At 40.7% G+C, this 15443-nt stretch overlaps 1 protein-coding gene across 1 annotated transcript in view; it reads left to right on the forward strand.

The window, feature by feature from the left end:
• LOC308302621 (transient receptor potential cation channel subfamily M member 4-like) overlaps positions 1–15443 on the forward strand; it is a gene marked incomplete at both ends in the record, with an annotated part of 110370 nt that overhangs the window by 82611 nt on the left and 12316 nt on the right. Inside the window, 6 exons of the mRNA XM_080746877.1 lie at positions 601–645; positions 1621–1786; positions 1993–2150; positions 3285–3429; positions 3992–4057; positions 7691–7885. Coding sequence (XP_080603003.1) covers positions 601–645; positions 1621–1786; positions 1993–2150; positions 3285–3429; positions 3992–4057; positions 7691–7885 — 775 coding nt within the window. The remainder of the gene's footprint in view (positions 1–600; positions 646–1620; positions 1787–1992; positions 2151–3284; positions 3430–3991; positions 4058–7690; positions 7886–15443) is intronic.

Genomic DNA, 15443 nt, shown 5'->3' on the forward strand with positions numbered 1-15443 from the left:
CCATGGCTTGTGCTCTACTCTGCTACTTGTTGTTGGGGGCGGAACTGTGTGTGTGTGTGTGTGTGTGTGTGTGTGTGTGTGTGTGTGTGTGTGTGTGTGTGTGTGTGTGTGTGTGTGTGTGTGTGTGTGTGTGTGTGTGTGTGTGTGTGTGTGTGTGTGTGTGTGTGTGTGTGTGTGTGTGTGTGCGTGCGTGCGTGCGTGCGTGCGTGCGTGCGTGCGTGTGGGATGCTGAGGTTCAATCAGCTTTGATGGAAATGGATATTTCACCATGAAATACTGTATCTTAGGGAGAATGATTAGAAAAAGTTTGAAAACGGCTCTTGTAGATAATAAAACACAAAAGCTTTCTTTAATTACAAAATTATCTTTATCACTTGTGTTGGCAAGAAAGGCATGGGTTTTCACATTTTGTTAGCCTCATAGCCTCACACCGCCGAAATATTCTACATATGAGAGTAGATTCTACCAATGCATTTCAATGAGAATGGCGTGGTTTGATGGTCTTGGACATCTTTCGGCGTGCCGTGCAGACCTTATGTTTATGCTTGAAGCAGATCAATTCTCCACACAGATGCTGCTTTTCCCTCTCTGTCCAATCAGCTGAGTCGAAGGTGGAACAGCCCAAGAATCAGGAGGTGACACCTGGTTAGCTACTCGTGTTGTGTAGCTGCCGGTGTCAATTATGATATTATGTAAGGGATAACATCTCGCTCAGCGGCCATTATCGCGTGATTCACGAAGTGAAGCCTGAATGCAGCAGGTGCTCTGAGCCGTTGATTAGGCAGCGGTGAATTATAGAGTGGAGCGGTCATTATACGACTATAATTCACCGCTGATTTCAGCGCTTGACCAATCAGAATCAAGCATTCAACCAAGCCGGGTAATAAATAATATAATTACCGTTATTGACACCTGTTGGTGTTAATGTGCATAATCACTAGAGGTTGCAAATGTAGCAGAGTGACTCACTGCCTCAGCCTGATGGTCTCAAAAGTCCATAGGGATGTCCCTTTGACTCAATGCTTAAGATATTGGACTTTCACACGGGAGATCCATGTTCAAAACTCAGGCGTTACACAAACTAAGCAGAACCAAGGCACGTTGTGTTACAGACCAGTAGTGAATATTAAACACACACGTTGCATCTGGAACTACGCTCACACAGGGAGGATCCTGACAGTGAGTGACAGGTCCATCACTGGTTATTTTTTAGAATCAGCTGGCTGCAAAAAACTGTCGGCTGCACACACAAACTGTTGATCAGTCGGCAGCCATACTTTGGTCTGACCGTGCCCTTAGTCATGTTTGTCCAAATTGACATTTCTGCCTAACTCTAGTCTCCTAACATTGCTTCATTGTGCCTTATTGCCTGGACGTCCTCAGCCTCAGCCATCAGAATGCTTGTTATATTCCAAAATTACTTAGTGTTGTCACTAGGTGTATGCATGGTCCCTGGTATTGCTGCTTGCAGCTATACTTAGGGTATTTGTTTTAGTTTCCCATCTGTATTATCATTTTGTATTTTATTACAGCCTGCCAACCCTTATTATTATTTTTATTGTTATTATTGTTACCCTTATTACCCTTATACATTTATTTGTCTGTTTGTATGTTTCAAAGCGGGACAAGAGTGGAACATATCCTGCACCTACAACATGACACTGATAGATGGCGGTGCTGAGCCATGCAGGAGTGAGTTCAACAACTGGATGGTGATCGTTCTGCTAGTGGTTTTCCTGCTGGTCACCAACATACTGCTCATCAACCTGCTCATCGCCATTTTCGGGTAGAGAACCTGTCTGTCTGTCTGTCTGTCTGTCTGTCTGTCTGTCTTTCTGTCTGTCTGTCTCTCTTCTTTGTTTTCCTGAACTCAGCTCTTATCTCCTCTCATAATCTCTGATCACCTTGAGGTTACTTCTTATTTAATGTTCATCTTAGTTTTTTACTTGATTTAATAGTTTGTTGTTTATGTGCCTTCAACCCTCCATGCAGCAACACCTTCAACAAGGTGGATGAGAATAGCAACCTCTACTGGAGATTCCAGCACTACAACCTCCTGATGGAGTTCCAGTCCCGTCCTTGTTTGGCTCCTCCGTTCAGCATCCTCCACCACCTTACTGTCTGCGGTCTTTATCTTAAATATGGGACAGGTATTTATTAATTCAAGCCTCCCCATTGATTGAACCTTATTTTGAAAACCCACAGAAGCCATGAGCGCGTCCACGCTGTGCACATTCACGCTGTCACATGTCTCCTTTCACCCAGAAAAGAAAAAAGAACACCTCGGCTGTCGGTCACTTAGCTACAGGACGTTGAAAAACAGCATTTCCTGACGATCAAATTTGGGAGTAGAAACCTAGATACATCCATTTTCTGCACTCCCATAGCATTTGATATAAAACAATGAATAGACCAATAGAATATACTTGGCATTGGATATGTTAGCACACCTGTGCCTGGCACGCACCTGCCAGAACTTGAAGCCCAAACCAGAGGGAAAGCCAGCAGAACCTTATTACAGGCCATTTTTGGTTGTCGCTACCCACACGTTTGAATGTGTTGCTCATTCCACGAATGCCCGATGCTTACAAGCTGTACCTTGTTTGAAAGGTGACTAATCAACGATAAAAATTATATAAAACACATTAAAGGGGAGATATAAGGCTAGGGCTCCACCAAAATGACGGCGTCGTGCCGGCGTCAACAAATGAACCGGGGCGAATTTGAGCGTCCGACGTTGCCGTTGCCGTCGGCAGTGGAGCACCCTTCATTGATTAAAACGGGAGCGTTCCCAGCGTTGACGTTGACGTGATGCTCGACGCGCCCGGTGGAGCCGAGGGGTAATGGAACAAAGTCAAGATTCCTTACTTTTTGTGAACTACTTTTTTATATCCTACGATTTTATTTCCTACGATAATTAGGAAAATGATTTGACCACTGGGCAGTGTCTTGAACAAAGGAGAATCATTTCTAACTGTCTATTTTATTTTGAGCAACTGCATGAATGAACGAACGAACGAACGAACGAACGATCGATGATGCACAACTCATGTATCGTTCCTGAGGAAAATGTATCTCATTTGTACAACACTGTCTGTGTAACTGTGCTTTTAATACAGCATCTACCAAAAATTACGTTGATTATTAATTGAGCGATGGATTAATTCATTATAATTGTTGTAATTGTTGACATTGTCTTGGCCCGACCTCAGCTCACAGCTGCTGAGATACTGTGTGCATTCTGTTCATGGTGCATGATAATAATTTAACCTTTTTCCCCCAAGGGTGGCGGGAGGAGATCTTTGGAGAATATGATGAGGGGATGGACTTAAAGGACTGGGAGATGAAGCAGAAGCAGAAGTTCCTCACAGCTCAGAGTGAGACAGAGAGTAACAGTGACTCTGAGAGGATCAAGCAGATTTCGGATAAGTAAGATGATAATGACCAGAGGTGGACACTAATGAAGTACATTTACTTTGTGCTGTAATTTACCAAGTAGCCTATTTGTATTTTGGATACTTGTGACTTTCACTGCACTGCAAGACAAATATTGTACTTTTGACTCCACTACATTTCTAGGAAAGGAAATAAATATATATGCTTGAAGTGTATTAGTACAGTACCACTTAAGATCTATTTAAAATATAGTGAAAATAGTACAAGCTCATGTAATGCATTGTGAGCTTGTAGATCTATATTTTTTCTATTATTGATACTTGTTGAAAAGCTATGGAAATGCGGAACTGTCAGTATTTCTATACAGCAATGCACTGATATTAAACAAAATGTACTTTGTAATTTCTACTTTTGGGCATTTTTTTAAAGCATGTATACTTTAGACTAGAGCATGTATTCATGATTACTTTAACTCAAGTACAAAGTGACAAAAGTAACTTTCTCATGTAGGTGTAATAATATTTGACCATGAGTAAACCACTGAAATGTGTTGTGTTGTGCGTGCGCCGTGCGTGTGTGTGTGTGTTGACAACAGAGTGGACAACGTGCTGAAACAGGTGACAGAAACCTTTGACCAGAAGATTCATCAGATGACTGACAGGTGAGATGACGATGACTTCATGTCAATCACTACATTCATCACATTCAACAATAAGGTGATGTGTTAAAGTGACAGCTCATAACACTACATGCAGGTTGTGGTCAAAATAGCAGATCTACAAGCTGAGTTGTGAACTTGTAGATCTGCTATTTTCAAATAGCCAAAGTACATATAGGGAGTGAAGTTGTTAATGTAATTGCTACAAAGTAACTTGTAACTAAAGATTTAAAATAATAAACCCTTTTGCAAATCCCGCCCCATTCTGCCCTGTTACTATGATGGGACATTAACCCTGGGCAGATTGTTTTTATAGTGGAAGTGGAAGGGATTTTTTTTCCCTTCATAGCCTCATTACAGCTATATAAAGTACCAAAGGAAAAACACCTAGGTGATATTAATAAAAAGGGAAGACAAAGGTACAGTAGTTACATTGCAAAACAGGGGATTTACCCGAAAATATATGTTTTAATTTGTTTAATCCCAGTGGGACAGAATCCTCTTTGCAGATTCTTTTATAGTGGTAGTGGATGCGATTTTTTTTCCCTTCATAGCCTCATTACAGCTATATAAAGTACCACAAAAAACACATCTACGTGATATTAATAAAAAGGGAAGAAAAAGGTACAGTAATTACATAGCAAAACAGTAGTTTTCCCCCGAAAAATAAATGTTTTAATTAGTTTAATCCTCTGGATCAGAGATAGAAAGAGAAGCGCATTGCATCTTGGGTACTAGGAAGAGGACAGAGAGAATGTTTCTCCTCACATAATAGGCTGGCTTTTCGTAATTCTGCCCATTTAAATTATATGTACCCAATCGTGACTCTTAGACCATTGATAAGGTACATGTGAACTAGTTTGTTGAAGCTTATTCGTTATGATGAGCGAGATCGCTTGACGCTTGCCGTCGCTATCACCGTACCGGCCGATCTCCGTGTCGCGCACTGCGGACAGTTTTTGAAAGGCTGAAGCAACATTCTCCACTGCACAAACTCCACCCCCGATAGCAAAAAGTGAATGTTTTTTTCTGGTTGGCCAGTCAGGGAGTCTCAGGGACCAATCAGAAGGCTGACAAACGGTCTATTATTGCAGTGTTAAAGGACAATCTTTACCTTGAAATGGAGTAGAAGTACAATGATTGAAAATTTGCAATACTCCATTAAATAATTCTGTAATACATTTTACTGAAGAGTGTGTGTGTGTGTGTGTGTGTGTGTGTGTGTGTGTGTGTGTGTGTGTGTGTGTGTGTGTGTGTGTGTGTGTGTGTGTGTGTGTGTGTGTGAGTGATGTGCGTGTGGTGTGTGTGTCTTCGTCTTCACGGGGGCCCGACCCCGAAAGACCCGTACCGGGTTCGGTCAGTGTTTTATCATAGTCACTCGGAGCCGGGTCGGAATGGCCGCATTTGCCTCGGAACACAGGGCTGTCAATCATTATGTGTATTACCCGAGTGACCCCAAGAGGACCCGTACTGTGTGTGAGACGTGTGTACTTTCTGCCTTTTTATGCAAACTTTTAATAAACCAATCAATGTGTCGTGTGTGTGTGCTGTGTGTGTGTGTGTGTGTGTGTGTGTGTGTGTGTGTGTGTGTGTGTGTGTGTGCACTAGAGTGCACTGCTGCGCTCTGATCAGGAGACGGAGAGAAACGCAATGAATGAATGAACGAACTGAAGCGTTGTTTAACGTGTGTGCTGCATTTAGGCTGACCTAGGATCACAGTTAGCTGCAAGGCAGCGACATGAATAGAATGGCTGTGTAACTGAGAAGATTATGCTGGTCTAGGATCAGACTAACTAGTCTGGTAGGAGGCTATAGGGCCCACGCACCCGAAAGATATATTTTTCTAACCTACCTTTTTAGAATCCTTAAGGTGTCTAGTTAATGAATTTTGATGTTCCCAGAGCCAATTCGTGTCCGATATATGTTTTTTTTAACCATATGTTGTGCCCGTCCTGGATTTTCGCTGTGAAAAATACAAACTTTAAATCAACATAGCTTGTGAACTATACATCCGACAGAAACCATTCACCCCATTTTATGTACGTTTTTGCGAGATGAATTGATTGATATGAAGATTTGCCAGGGTTCCATCATGTTTAGTGCATTAAAACCCACATAAACAGAAAAAAAGTTAAAATTCGCCTAAAATGGATCACAACAACTCCTCCCCCATGCACCCTATTGATATATATTTTCAAACATTTGCATTTTTACAATCTTCAAGATGTGTAGTAAACAAATGTTGATGTTCCCCACTTGAAATATTGACACATGTATGTTTATTCTGGCATAGTGTTTGCTATAGTGAATTTTCGAAAATGCAAAAAAGAGAATGTAAAATCTACATAAGGTCTTAACTATACATTATTCTGAGACAAATGTCCAATTTGTCTGTTTCATTTTGGCATGAGGCATTGAGGGAGATGGCTAGTGACATAATATGTACATTTATGGATCATCAATACTCAAATAAATGCTAAAATGCAGGCAATTCAATAGGCAGAATGGTGCCAGAGGACATTTACCAATACAAATGAAGTTTATTTTATTTATTTATTTTCAAATTGTTAATATGAATGCTTTAGGTGCTTTAGAGCCAGGGTTTAATTTTGCCTACAGTAACCCTAACCCTAACCCAAATATACATGACGTCTTAATTAAATGATATGCATAGACAAATTACCCTATTTGGTTATATTTTGGCATGACATGTCATGCCAAAATACCATTTCATGCCAAGATTTGATTCTAGACATTCCAATGGAACCAACCTTGTCATGCCACCTTGTCGGGCAGGGGGGTAAATGCCTAATGATTCAAAGATGGACAACATTTTGGCAAGGGATTAGATTAGATTAGATATCTTTATTATCCACAAGGGAAATTTGTTTTGCTCGGGTCAGTGCATATCAAGACAATACATAAATATACAATACAATAAAACACCCAGCAAAGTACTTCAGTTCTATAAAAAGTATAAAATAATTCTAAATATTAAAAGGTATTTAAAAGAAATGTGTGTGTGTGTGTGTGTGTGTGTGTGTGTGTGTGTGTGTGTGTGTGTGTGTGTGTGTGTGTGTGTGTGTGTGTGTGTGTGTGTGTGTGTGTGTGTGCGTGTGTATGCACGTGTGTCCGTCCATGTCTAGTTCATCCGGGCACCTGTGTATGTGTATTCTGGTCCAGTTGAGGTGAATCAGGTGTTGGGGGGGTTGTGTTTATTGAGGAGCCTAATGGCAGAGGGGATGAAACTGGCACTGGCCTTTGAGTGTAGAGGAGTCATATCTCCTACCCGAGGGCAGGATCTTGAAGCAGGTGCTGAGATTATGAGTTGGGTCTCTCGCAATCTTTGCTGCTTTTTTCACTGTCCTCTGGTCATAGAGATGCTGAAGGGCAGAGCACTGCATCCCACATAGCTTAGACCCCACTGAGGCTGGCCTCTGAGAGACCCCCGTACCAGGCCAGGAAGGAGAAGGTAAGGAGGCTCTCTATATGGCAGATGTAGAAGCTGCGAAGGATGGGGGGGGGGGGGGGGGGCAACATCCATATATCTCAGCCTCCGTAGGAGGTAGGTCCGCTGCTGACACTTTGCAAAGATGGCCTGTGTGCTGTCATTAAAAGTCAACCCACTGTCAATAGTGCTCCCAAGATATTTGTAGCTGCTGACCCTCTCCACCAGCTCTCCACCCAGTGTCAGCTGAGGAACAGGGTCAAGGTCATCATCCTTACTCCGGGGGCTTATGAGAAGCTCTTTAGTCTTCTTCACATTCAGCTGGAGGTAGTGCTCCTCACACCACTGGTGGAGCTTCTCTGCTTCCTCTTCAAAGTGAGCAGGTCAGTTTGATGTGTCCACCAGAGCAGTATCGTCCTCAAACTTCACAGCCATGCTCGCACTGTCTGAGCCCCTCAGGTTGTTGGTATAGAGGGAGAACAGGACTGGGGAAATCACTGTCCCCTGGGGGGCACCAGTAGATGTAATCAGGACAGAAGACGAGGAGTTGTTGACCTTAACAAACTACTCCCTTTTAAGGAGCAAGTCCATTATCCAGAGGATCATGTGAGGATCCACCTGGAGATAAACGGCCATCACCAATTTTCAAATGGACCCTTGAGCTTTCACCTTGATTTATGTGAATGTAAATGCGTGAAAGCCTCCCCCTGTACAGACATGCCAAATTTAGGACAATCTCATGCAGTGTTGGGTAAGAACCATGTAGCTTTTTTTACTGTCTGTATAGGGGCAGCATAGCTGAATGGTTAGGGAGCCCGCCTGGGGAACCAGAGCCCCTGGTTGACCAAGGTTCGATTCCAGGCAAGGGTTCCAATGTCCATGTGTGTGGAGGAAAATAGGTATCTATCTATCTGCATCTCAACTCAACACAATTAAAAGCACATTTCTAAAGCACGTTAACATGACCAGGTCATCCAAAGTGCTGTAGGCTACTGTACAGATGCATTACAGTGTTCTATAGATGTAGTACAGTGGTCTGAAGATGCACTAGAGCAGTCAACAGAACACAACAGTGGCCCACAGATGCACTAAAATGGTCTACAGATCACAACAGTGGTCTATATATGTCGTACAGTGGCCTACATATACACTATAGTGTCTGCAGATGCAACACAGTGCTCTACAGATGTACTAGAATGGTCTACAGGTGGACAACAGTGGTCTACAGATGTTGTACAGTGGTCAACAGATGCACTACTGTGGTCTATGCAGGACAGCCCAGGCTCTGCAACAGCTTGCCCCTACACATCAAGAGCTGCCCAGTCGACTGATATTTCATGACTTTATTAAAGACTTGCCTGGTCTTTAGCTGAGACTGGCAGTCCATGATTTTCCTTTACTGATGCTAATGTTTAGCTTTTGTTTATTTTGGTATTCATTGGTATTTTATTGTAAATGTCTTTATATATTGCATTGTTATGTCGTTTTCTATTTTAACTGTACAACACTTTGGGTGACCTGGTCATGTTAAATGTGCTTTAGAAATCTGCTTTTACCGGTAATTGTGTTGAGTCGAGATGCAGTGGTCTAGATAGACAGACAGACAGACAGAGGAACCCTTGCCTGGAATCAAACCTGGGTCAACCAGGGGCTTTGGTTCTCCAGGCGGGCTCCCTAACCATTCAGCTATGCCGCCCCTATAAAGACAGTAATAAAAACTAAATGGTTCTTGAGATTGTCCTAAATTTGGCATGTCTGTACAGGGGAGGCTTTCACGCATTTGAATCATTAGGCATTTACCCCCCTGCCCGACAAGGTAGCATGACAAGGTTGGTTCCATTGGAAACTTGAGGTTGTCTAGAATCAAATCTTGGCATGAAATGGTATTTTGGCATGACATGTCATGCCAAAATAAAACAAAATAGGATAATTTGTCTATGCATATAATTTAATGAAGACGTCATGTATATTTGAAATTGTTTGCAGATATCCAAAACTGTAGGCAAAATTAAAACCTGGCACTATGTTTTGAATTTGGATGGGATGTGTGTATCAAGCACCCAAAGCAATCATATTAACAATTTGAATAAAAAAAATAAAAAAATAAACTTCATTTGTATTGGTAAATGTCCTCTGGCCCCATTCTGCCTATTGAATTGCCTGCATTTTAGCATTTATTTGAGTATTGATGATCCATAAATATACATATTATGTCACCAGCCATCTCCCTCAATGTCTCATGCCAAAATGAAACAGACAAATTGGACATTTGTCTCAGAATAATGTATAGTTAAGACCTTATGTAGATTTTACATTCTCTTTTTTGCATTTTCGAAAATTCACTATAGCAAACACTATGCCAGAATAAACATACATGTGTCAATATTTCAAGTGGGGAACATCAACATTTGTTTACTACACATCTTGAAGATTGTAAAAATGCAAATGTTTGAAAAAATATATCAATAGGGTGCATGGGGGAGGAGTTGTTGTGATCCATTTTAGGCGAATTTTAACTTTTTTTCTGTTTATTTGGGTTTTAATGCACTAAACATGATGGAACCATGGCAAATCTTCATATCAATCAATTCATCTCTCAAAAACGAACATAAAATGGGGTGAATGGTTTCTGTCGGATGTATAGTTCACGAGCTATGTTGATTTAAAGTTTGTATTTTTCACAGCGAAAATCCAGGACGGACACAACATATGGTTAAAAAAAACATATATCGGACACAAATTGGCCCTGGGAACATCAAAATTCATTAACTAGACACCTTAAGGATTCTAAAAAGGTAGGTTAGAAAAATATATCTTTCGGGTGCGTGGGCCCTATAGCCTCCTACCAGACTAAACGGGGGGAAAAATAACTTTTGTGCGTAATGCATGCGTGATGCGTAGCAGCATACATTACAACCATGACAAACAATTAAACCGAAAATAACTTACCTCTATAGATAGAAACTAGCCTAAAAGCATTCCTTTCTCCCTAGCTTTTGTTTCAATGTTAATATTATAGATTCCTAGGTAACGAACCAGCAGCATTGGACAATAATAAGTCTACATTACATGATAAAGTTTACACCTCCGCTCTGACTTCTGACAGCCTAATCATAGGCTAAATGCTTGCGTCTCTCGGAACCTTGGAAATAAACGGATTTCGAGACAAATGTCACAGGTTTCGATCTGTAAAAAAATAAAGAAAGTCGGAACAGGACGGAATCGGACAAGGCCGTTACGGGGCCACTCGGGTTTGGTTTTGTAATTTGATTATTATTTCGGAACTGGTCGGAATCAGACAACATTTTACGGTCCATTTCAATTTCGGTTAATTCTTTTTGACCTGTGAAGAGCTCTAGCGTGTACATCAGTGTAACAGTTATGTGATACATTGTACTGTTTAACCTTCATCTAGTGAGACAATGTGTTGTATCATTGTGTTTATATTTTTTTGTGTAATTGCATTTACTTTGTAATCAGTCAGTCAGTCAGTCAGTCAGTCAGTCAGTCAGTCAGTCAGTCAACCAATCAATAAATATCTGTGTGTTTTGGCAGAGTGGACAGAATGGAGAAGCAACTGACTGAACAACTGAATGAAACCAAAGCCTCTTTGAATGAACAGTTCACTGCACAGAATGAACAGTTCACTGCACAGTTCACTGCACAGAATGAACAGTTCACTGCACAGAATGAACAGTTCACTGCACAGCGGACTGAAATGAGAGCTTTGGAGACCAAGGTAACGCCCAGATTTTTTATATTTCAATCTCTTCCATCTGTTCTACAGATAACCATTAATGTTTGATCTGTGATGACTTATCATGTCCTAATGATGACTCATCATGTCCTAATGTGATGACTCCTCAACAGTTTACGACACATGTTGGTCTCCATTCTGTCAAAGAGTTTTATCATTTAAATGTTGATCTTAGGTGATTCTATGGAGGAGGGAGGGGGGGGGGGGGTGCTTCAGTGGAGCACAGTTTCTCTACCCTGAGACATGCATGCATGAGGAACCCAGCCTTGCTTCTCCTGATAGAATCACCTATGTTGCCATTCATGCCACTATTCATGCTGTTTTTACCGTTTGTGTCCACTAGATGGATCAAATCCTGGCTCTTCTGACAAAACCAAAGTCACCATAGAGCAGAGACAGAGAGCTTTGGAGAGCAAGGTAACGTCCAGATGTTTATTTAAATCTCTTCCATCCTCAGAGTCTGTTCTACAGATAAACATTAATGATTGTTCTGTGATGACTCATCATGTTCTAATGTGATGACTCATCATGTTCTAATGTGATGACTCATCATAATGTGATGACTCATCATGTTCTAATGATGACTCATCATGTTCTAATGTGATGACTCATCAACAGTTTACTACACATGTTGGTCTCCATTCATGCCTGTATTCATGCTGTTGTTACTGTGTGTGTCCACTAGGGGGAGAATGCTCTCAGTCAGATCTTGGAAACTTTGGATCAAAGCCAGAACAGTGCATTGAATGATCATTAAAATAAAACATGCTCTGAAAATGCAACGCAGCCATCTGACCACTAGAGGCTGCTAGGTGGTCAGATGGGTGGACCTGTAGAAAAACTATGTTGGAGGCTTTTATTTTGTGTGGGGAAATTATGTAGACCTATTTCACTTTTGTAGCCTATTGAGAAAAAGAAAAGAAAAGAAAACTTTGCCTTGTAGTTGGGTCAAAAGGGGCAGTTCCGTGACCGTGGAGAGCGAAGGTCCGTTTCTCAATGGATTTGTCATCTAGGAGGGTTATTAAACACATTTGGCCGGGGTGTATTTTTTAAAATGGTTGGGAAAATGTTTGACAGCTAGGGTAATTTTCAGTCTCATTCACCTACACTATAAAGGAAAAAATGCCTACCCGATAAATCTGCTTTAAGTGGGATTAGAGGGGTCAAACTAGGAGTTTTTAATTATTCTGAATCCATTGCAAGCATTTGTTTTGCATGAAAAACATTCCTTGGGCTAAAAACGGACCCTAAAAGACTGTGAAAATTGATGACTCATCACTAAACCATAGTGTTGTTGGCCGTTTTTTAGCCCAAGGAATGTTTTTCATGCAAAACAAATGCTTGCAATGGATTCAGAATAATTAAAAACCCCTAATTTGACCCCTCACATCCCACTTAAAGCAGATTTTTGGGTAGGCATTTTTTCCTTTATAGTGTAGGTGAATGAGACTGAAAATTACCCTAGCTGTCAAACATTTTCCCAACCATTTTAAAAAATACACCCCGGCCAAATGTGTTTAATAACCCTCCTAGATGACAAATCCATTGAGAAACGGACCTTCGCTCTCCACGGTCACGGAACTGCCCCTTTTGACCCAACTATTGGGCTTTAATTTTGAGAAGAAAAAAAAATAAGAAAAATTACTAACTAAATTACTAAACTAACACAAAAAAGGGTCGAGGGGATTTTATTTTGAAAAGAAAAGAAACTTGATGTATTTAGAAAAAAGAACATTTGTTTATTTTTAAATAAAATGCTCCATCTGACCACTAGAGGCTGCTAAGTGGTCCATCTGGGTGCTTTTAACACTTCTGCTGCCTTAGACAAGGCACCTGGTCAATGAAAGGGTTAATACCATGACACCTCGTCACTGTAACTGTAAACATATTAAAACTGTTTTGACTTACTGTACGTCCTCGCTGTCCATTCTGCATCGCTAATGTCCATGATTTGTTTACAACGCATGTTGGGCGTGCACGCCAAGTGAAGCTCCTCCATAGTAAATCCATTGATCTTTCAATTAAAAACAGTTAATTTACTCTAAAAAGTACATTTTGATCCCAAGGCTGGCATGTTTACAGTGCAATCTGCACTCGGATGGCGGCCGCCATGACACCTTCATGAAAATAATGAGCGCAAAAACCCCGCCTTGCCCTTCAAAATAAAGCGGTGGCCTATGGAGGGAGCAAGGAAAATTCATCCCTTAAGAGGCAGCAAAAGTGTTAATGTGTATGCTTTTATTTTGAAAAAAAGGATTGTTGCTATTGATGTATGGGACTTTTATTCTTTTGGTTTTGAATATTTTATTTTGAAAGGAAAACAATCTGTGGAGCTTATTTTCTTTAGAAGAACTGCATTTGTAAAACATACGTAAGCAAATACGATGTGAGGAGATTCTATTCTGATAAAGAAAGGGTTGGTTAAAGTGTTTTTATCTTGGTTTTTTTAACTGAGTTTGGGGATTTTGGAAAAAAAAACTATAGCTTTTATAGTGAAACATGATGTCTGGAGAGCTTTTATTGTGAAACATGATGTCTGGAGCTTGTATTTTGAAAAATGATTATGTGAGGGGATTTTATTTTGGGAAAAACAGCTTGTATTGTCTGGAGCTGTCTGGAGCTTTTATTTTGAAAAACTGTGTAGGGCATTCAATAAAACTTGACTTTTGATATAAACATCGACCAATCAAGAAAGGGGGCGGAGCTAACTAACACCAATGAGGAACAAGGAGAGGTGACTCCTACGTTTATCATGTGTGCATTATGCAAATGAGCGCTTATGTAAAGCAGGCTCTAGACCCGATCACACTGTGGGGGTCCCTGGGCTGAAATATGATCACATGGGGGTCCCTGGTCTGAGATATGATCACATGGGGGTCCCTGGTCTGAAATATGATCACATGGGGGTCCCTGTTCTATTATGATCAGATGGGGGTCCCTGGTCTATTATGTTCACATGGGGGTCCCTCCCTCCCTCCCTCCGTGCCTTATATGAACCATGTGTGCCTACAGCATATCATCTATTAATGACTTTAATAAAACTATAATCATCAGTGTGTTTCTAATCGTTGTTTTGTCTTGACCAGAATGTTGTATTCTTTGGAAGAAAACCATGCAATCATTCATTTTCAAATAATGACAATATCAGATCTAGCAGCTCACAACGTGCAGGGGTGTGACGTGTTGTGAGCTTGTAGATTATTTATAGGACTGAGGCTCCCTGCGCTGTGCGTTGTTACGGAGGTTGTGGCCGAAGTGCTGCGTTATGGTAAGTTAAAGACCCAGTGAAATGGCTATTTAGGGTGTTTTATTTTGAAGTTTCAGTCTGAAAAGGAAGCCTGTGTGTTTCTGAACCAATCAGAAAGGGACCAGCCCTTCAGGGGATGGGATGTAAAATCAGAGTCATGTGATGCTTAATGTTTTTATTTGTAGCCTTCAGTAGCAAGGCAAAGAGACGTGCAGTTTTGGATGGAGGCACATCTATAGTTCAGCATGGAGGACTGTTATAGAGCATCGCAGCGGAAGTGGTTTACTGGTCCCACTAAAAATATCTCCCATTCATTTTCCCCATAGACTTTTACAAAAATATTTATAACAATTATGTTAAGCCTAGAACCAAGCCATCCAGGATGGCAGTGAATCATGACCATAAAACCTTTGATCCTACAGTTTACAGTTTAAGCATTTAGCAGACGCTTTTAATCCAAAGCGATTTACAATAAGCAGATAAAACATCACAATAATAAACAGGATAATATGTCAGTACATCAGCAGCAATATAACAAATACAAAATGAATATCTATCTAGAAAAAACAATATAATCCGTAAAGGTTTCTTAAAAAACCTAAAAACAAATGCTAACTAGCTTCATGTATAGTCAATGATTTTTCCAGTAGTGCTAAGGGTTTAGGTGGAGTCTGAAAAGGTGAGTCTTCAGTGAGTCTTCAGTCCAAGGCGGAAGCTAGCGAGTGAGTCCGTTGTTCTATCCTATATGATATATGATTTGATACTACATTTAATAAATGCCCTTTGTTTAGCGATTTTCAAAATGTTCTTTTCATAGAAACAAAGGTTTTATGGTCATGATTCACTGCCATCCTGCGTGGCTTGGTTCTAGGCTTAACATAATTGTTATAAATATTTTCGTGGACATCTAAGAGGAAAATGAAGGGGAGATTCTTTT

Source organism: Nannobrachium achirus (assembly GCF_963921795.1).
Source record: "Nannobrachium achirus genome assembly, chromosome: 18".
Lineage (NCBI taxonomy): Eukaryota > Metazoa > Chordata > Actinopteri > Myctophiformes > Myctophidae > Nannobrachium > Nannobrachium achirus.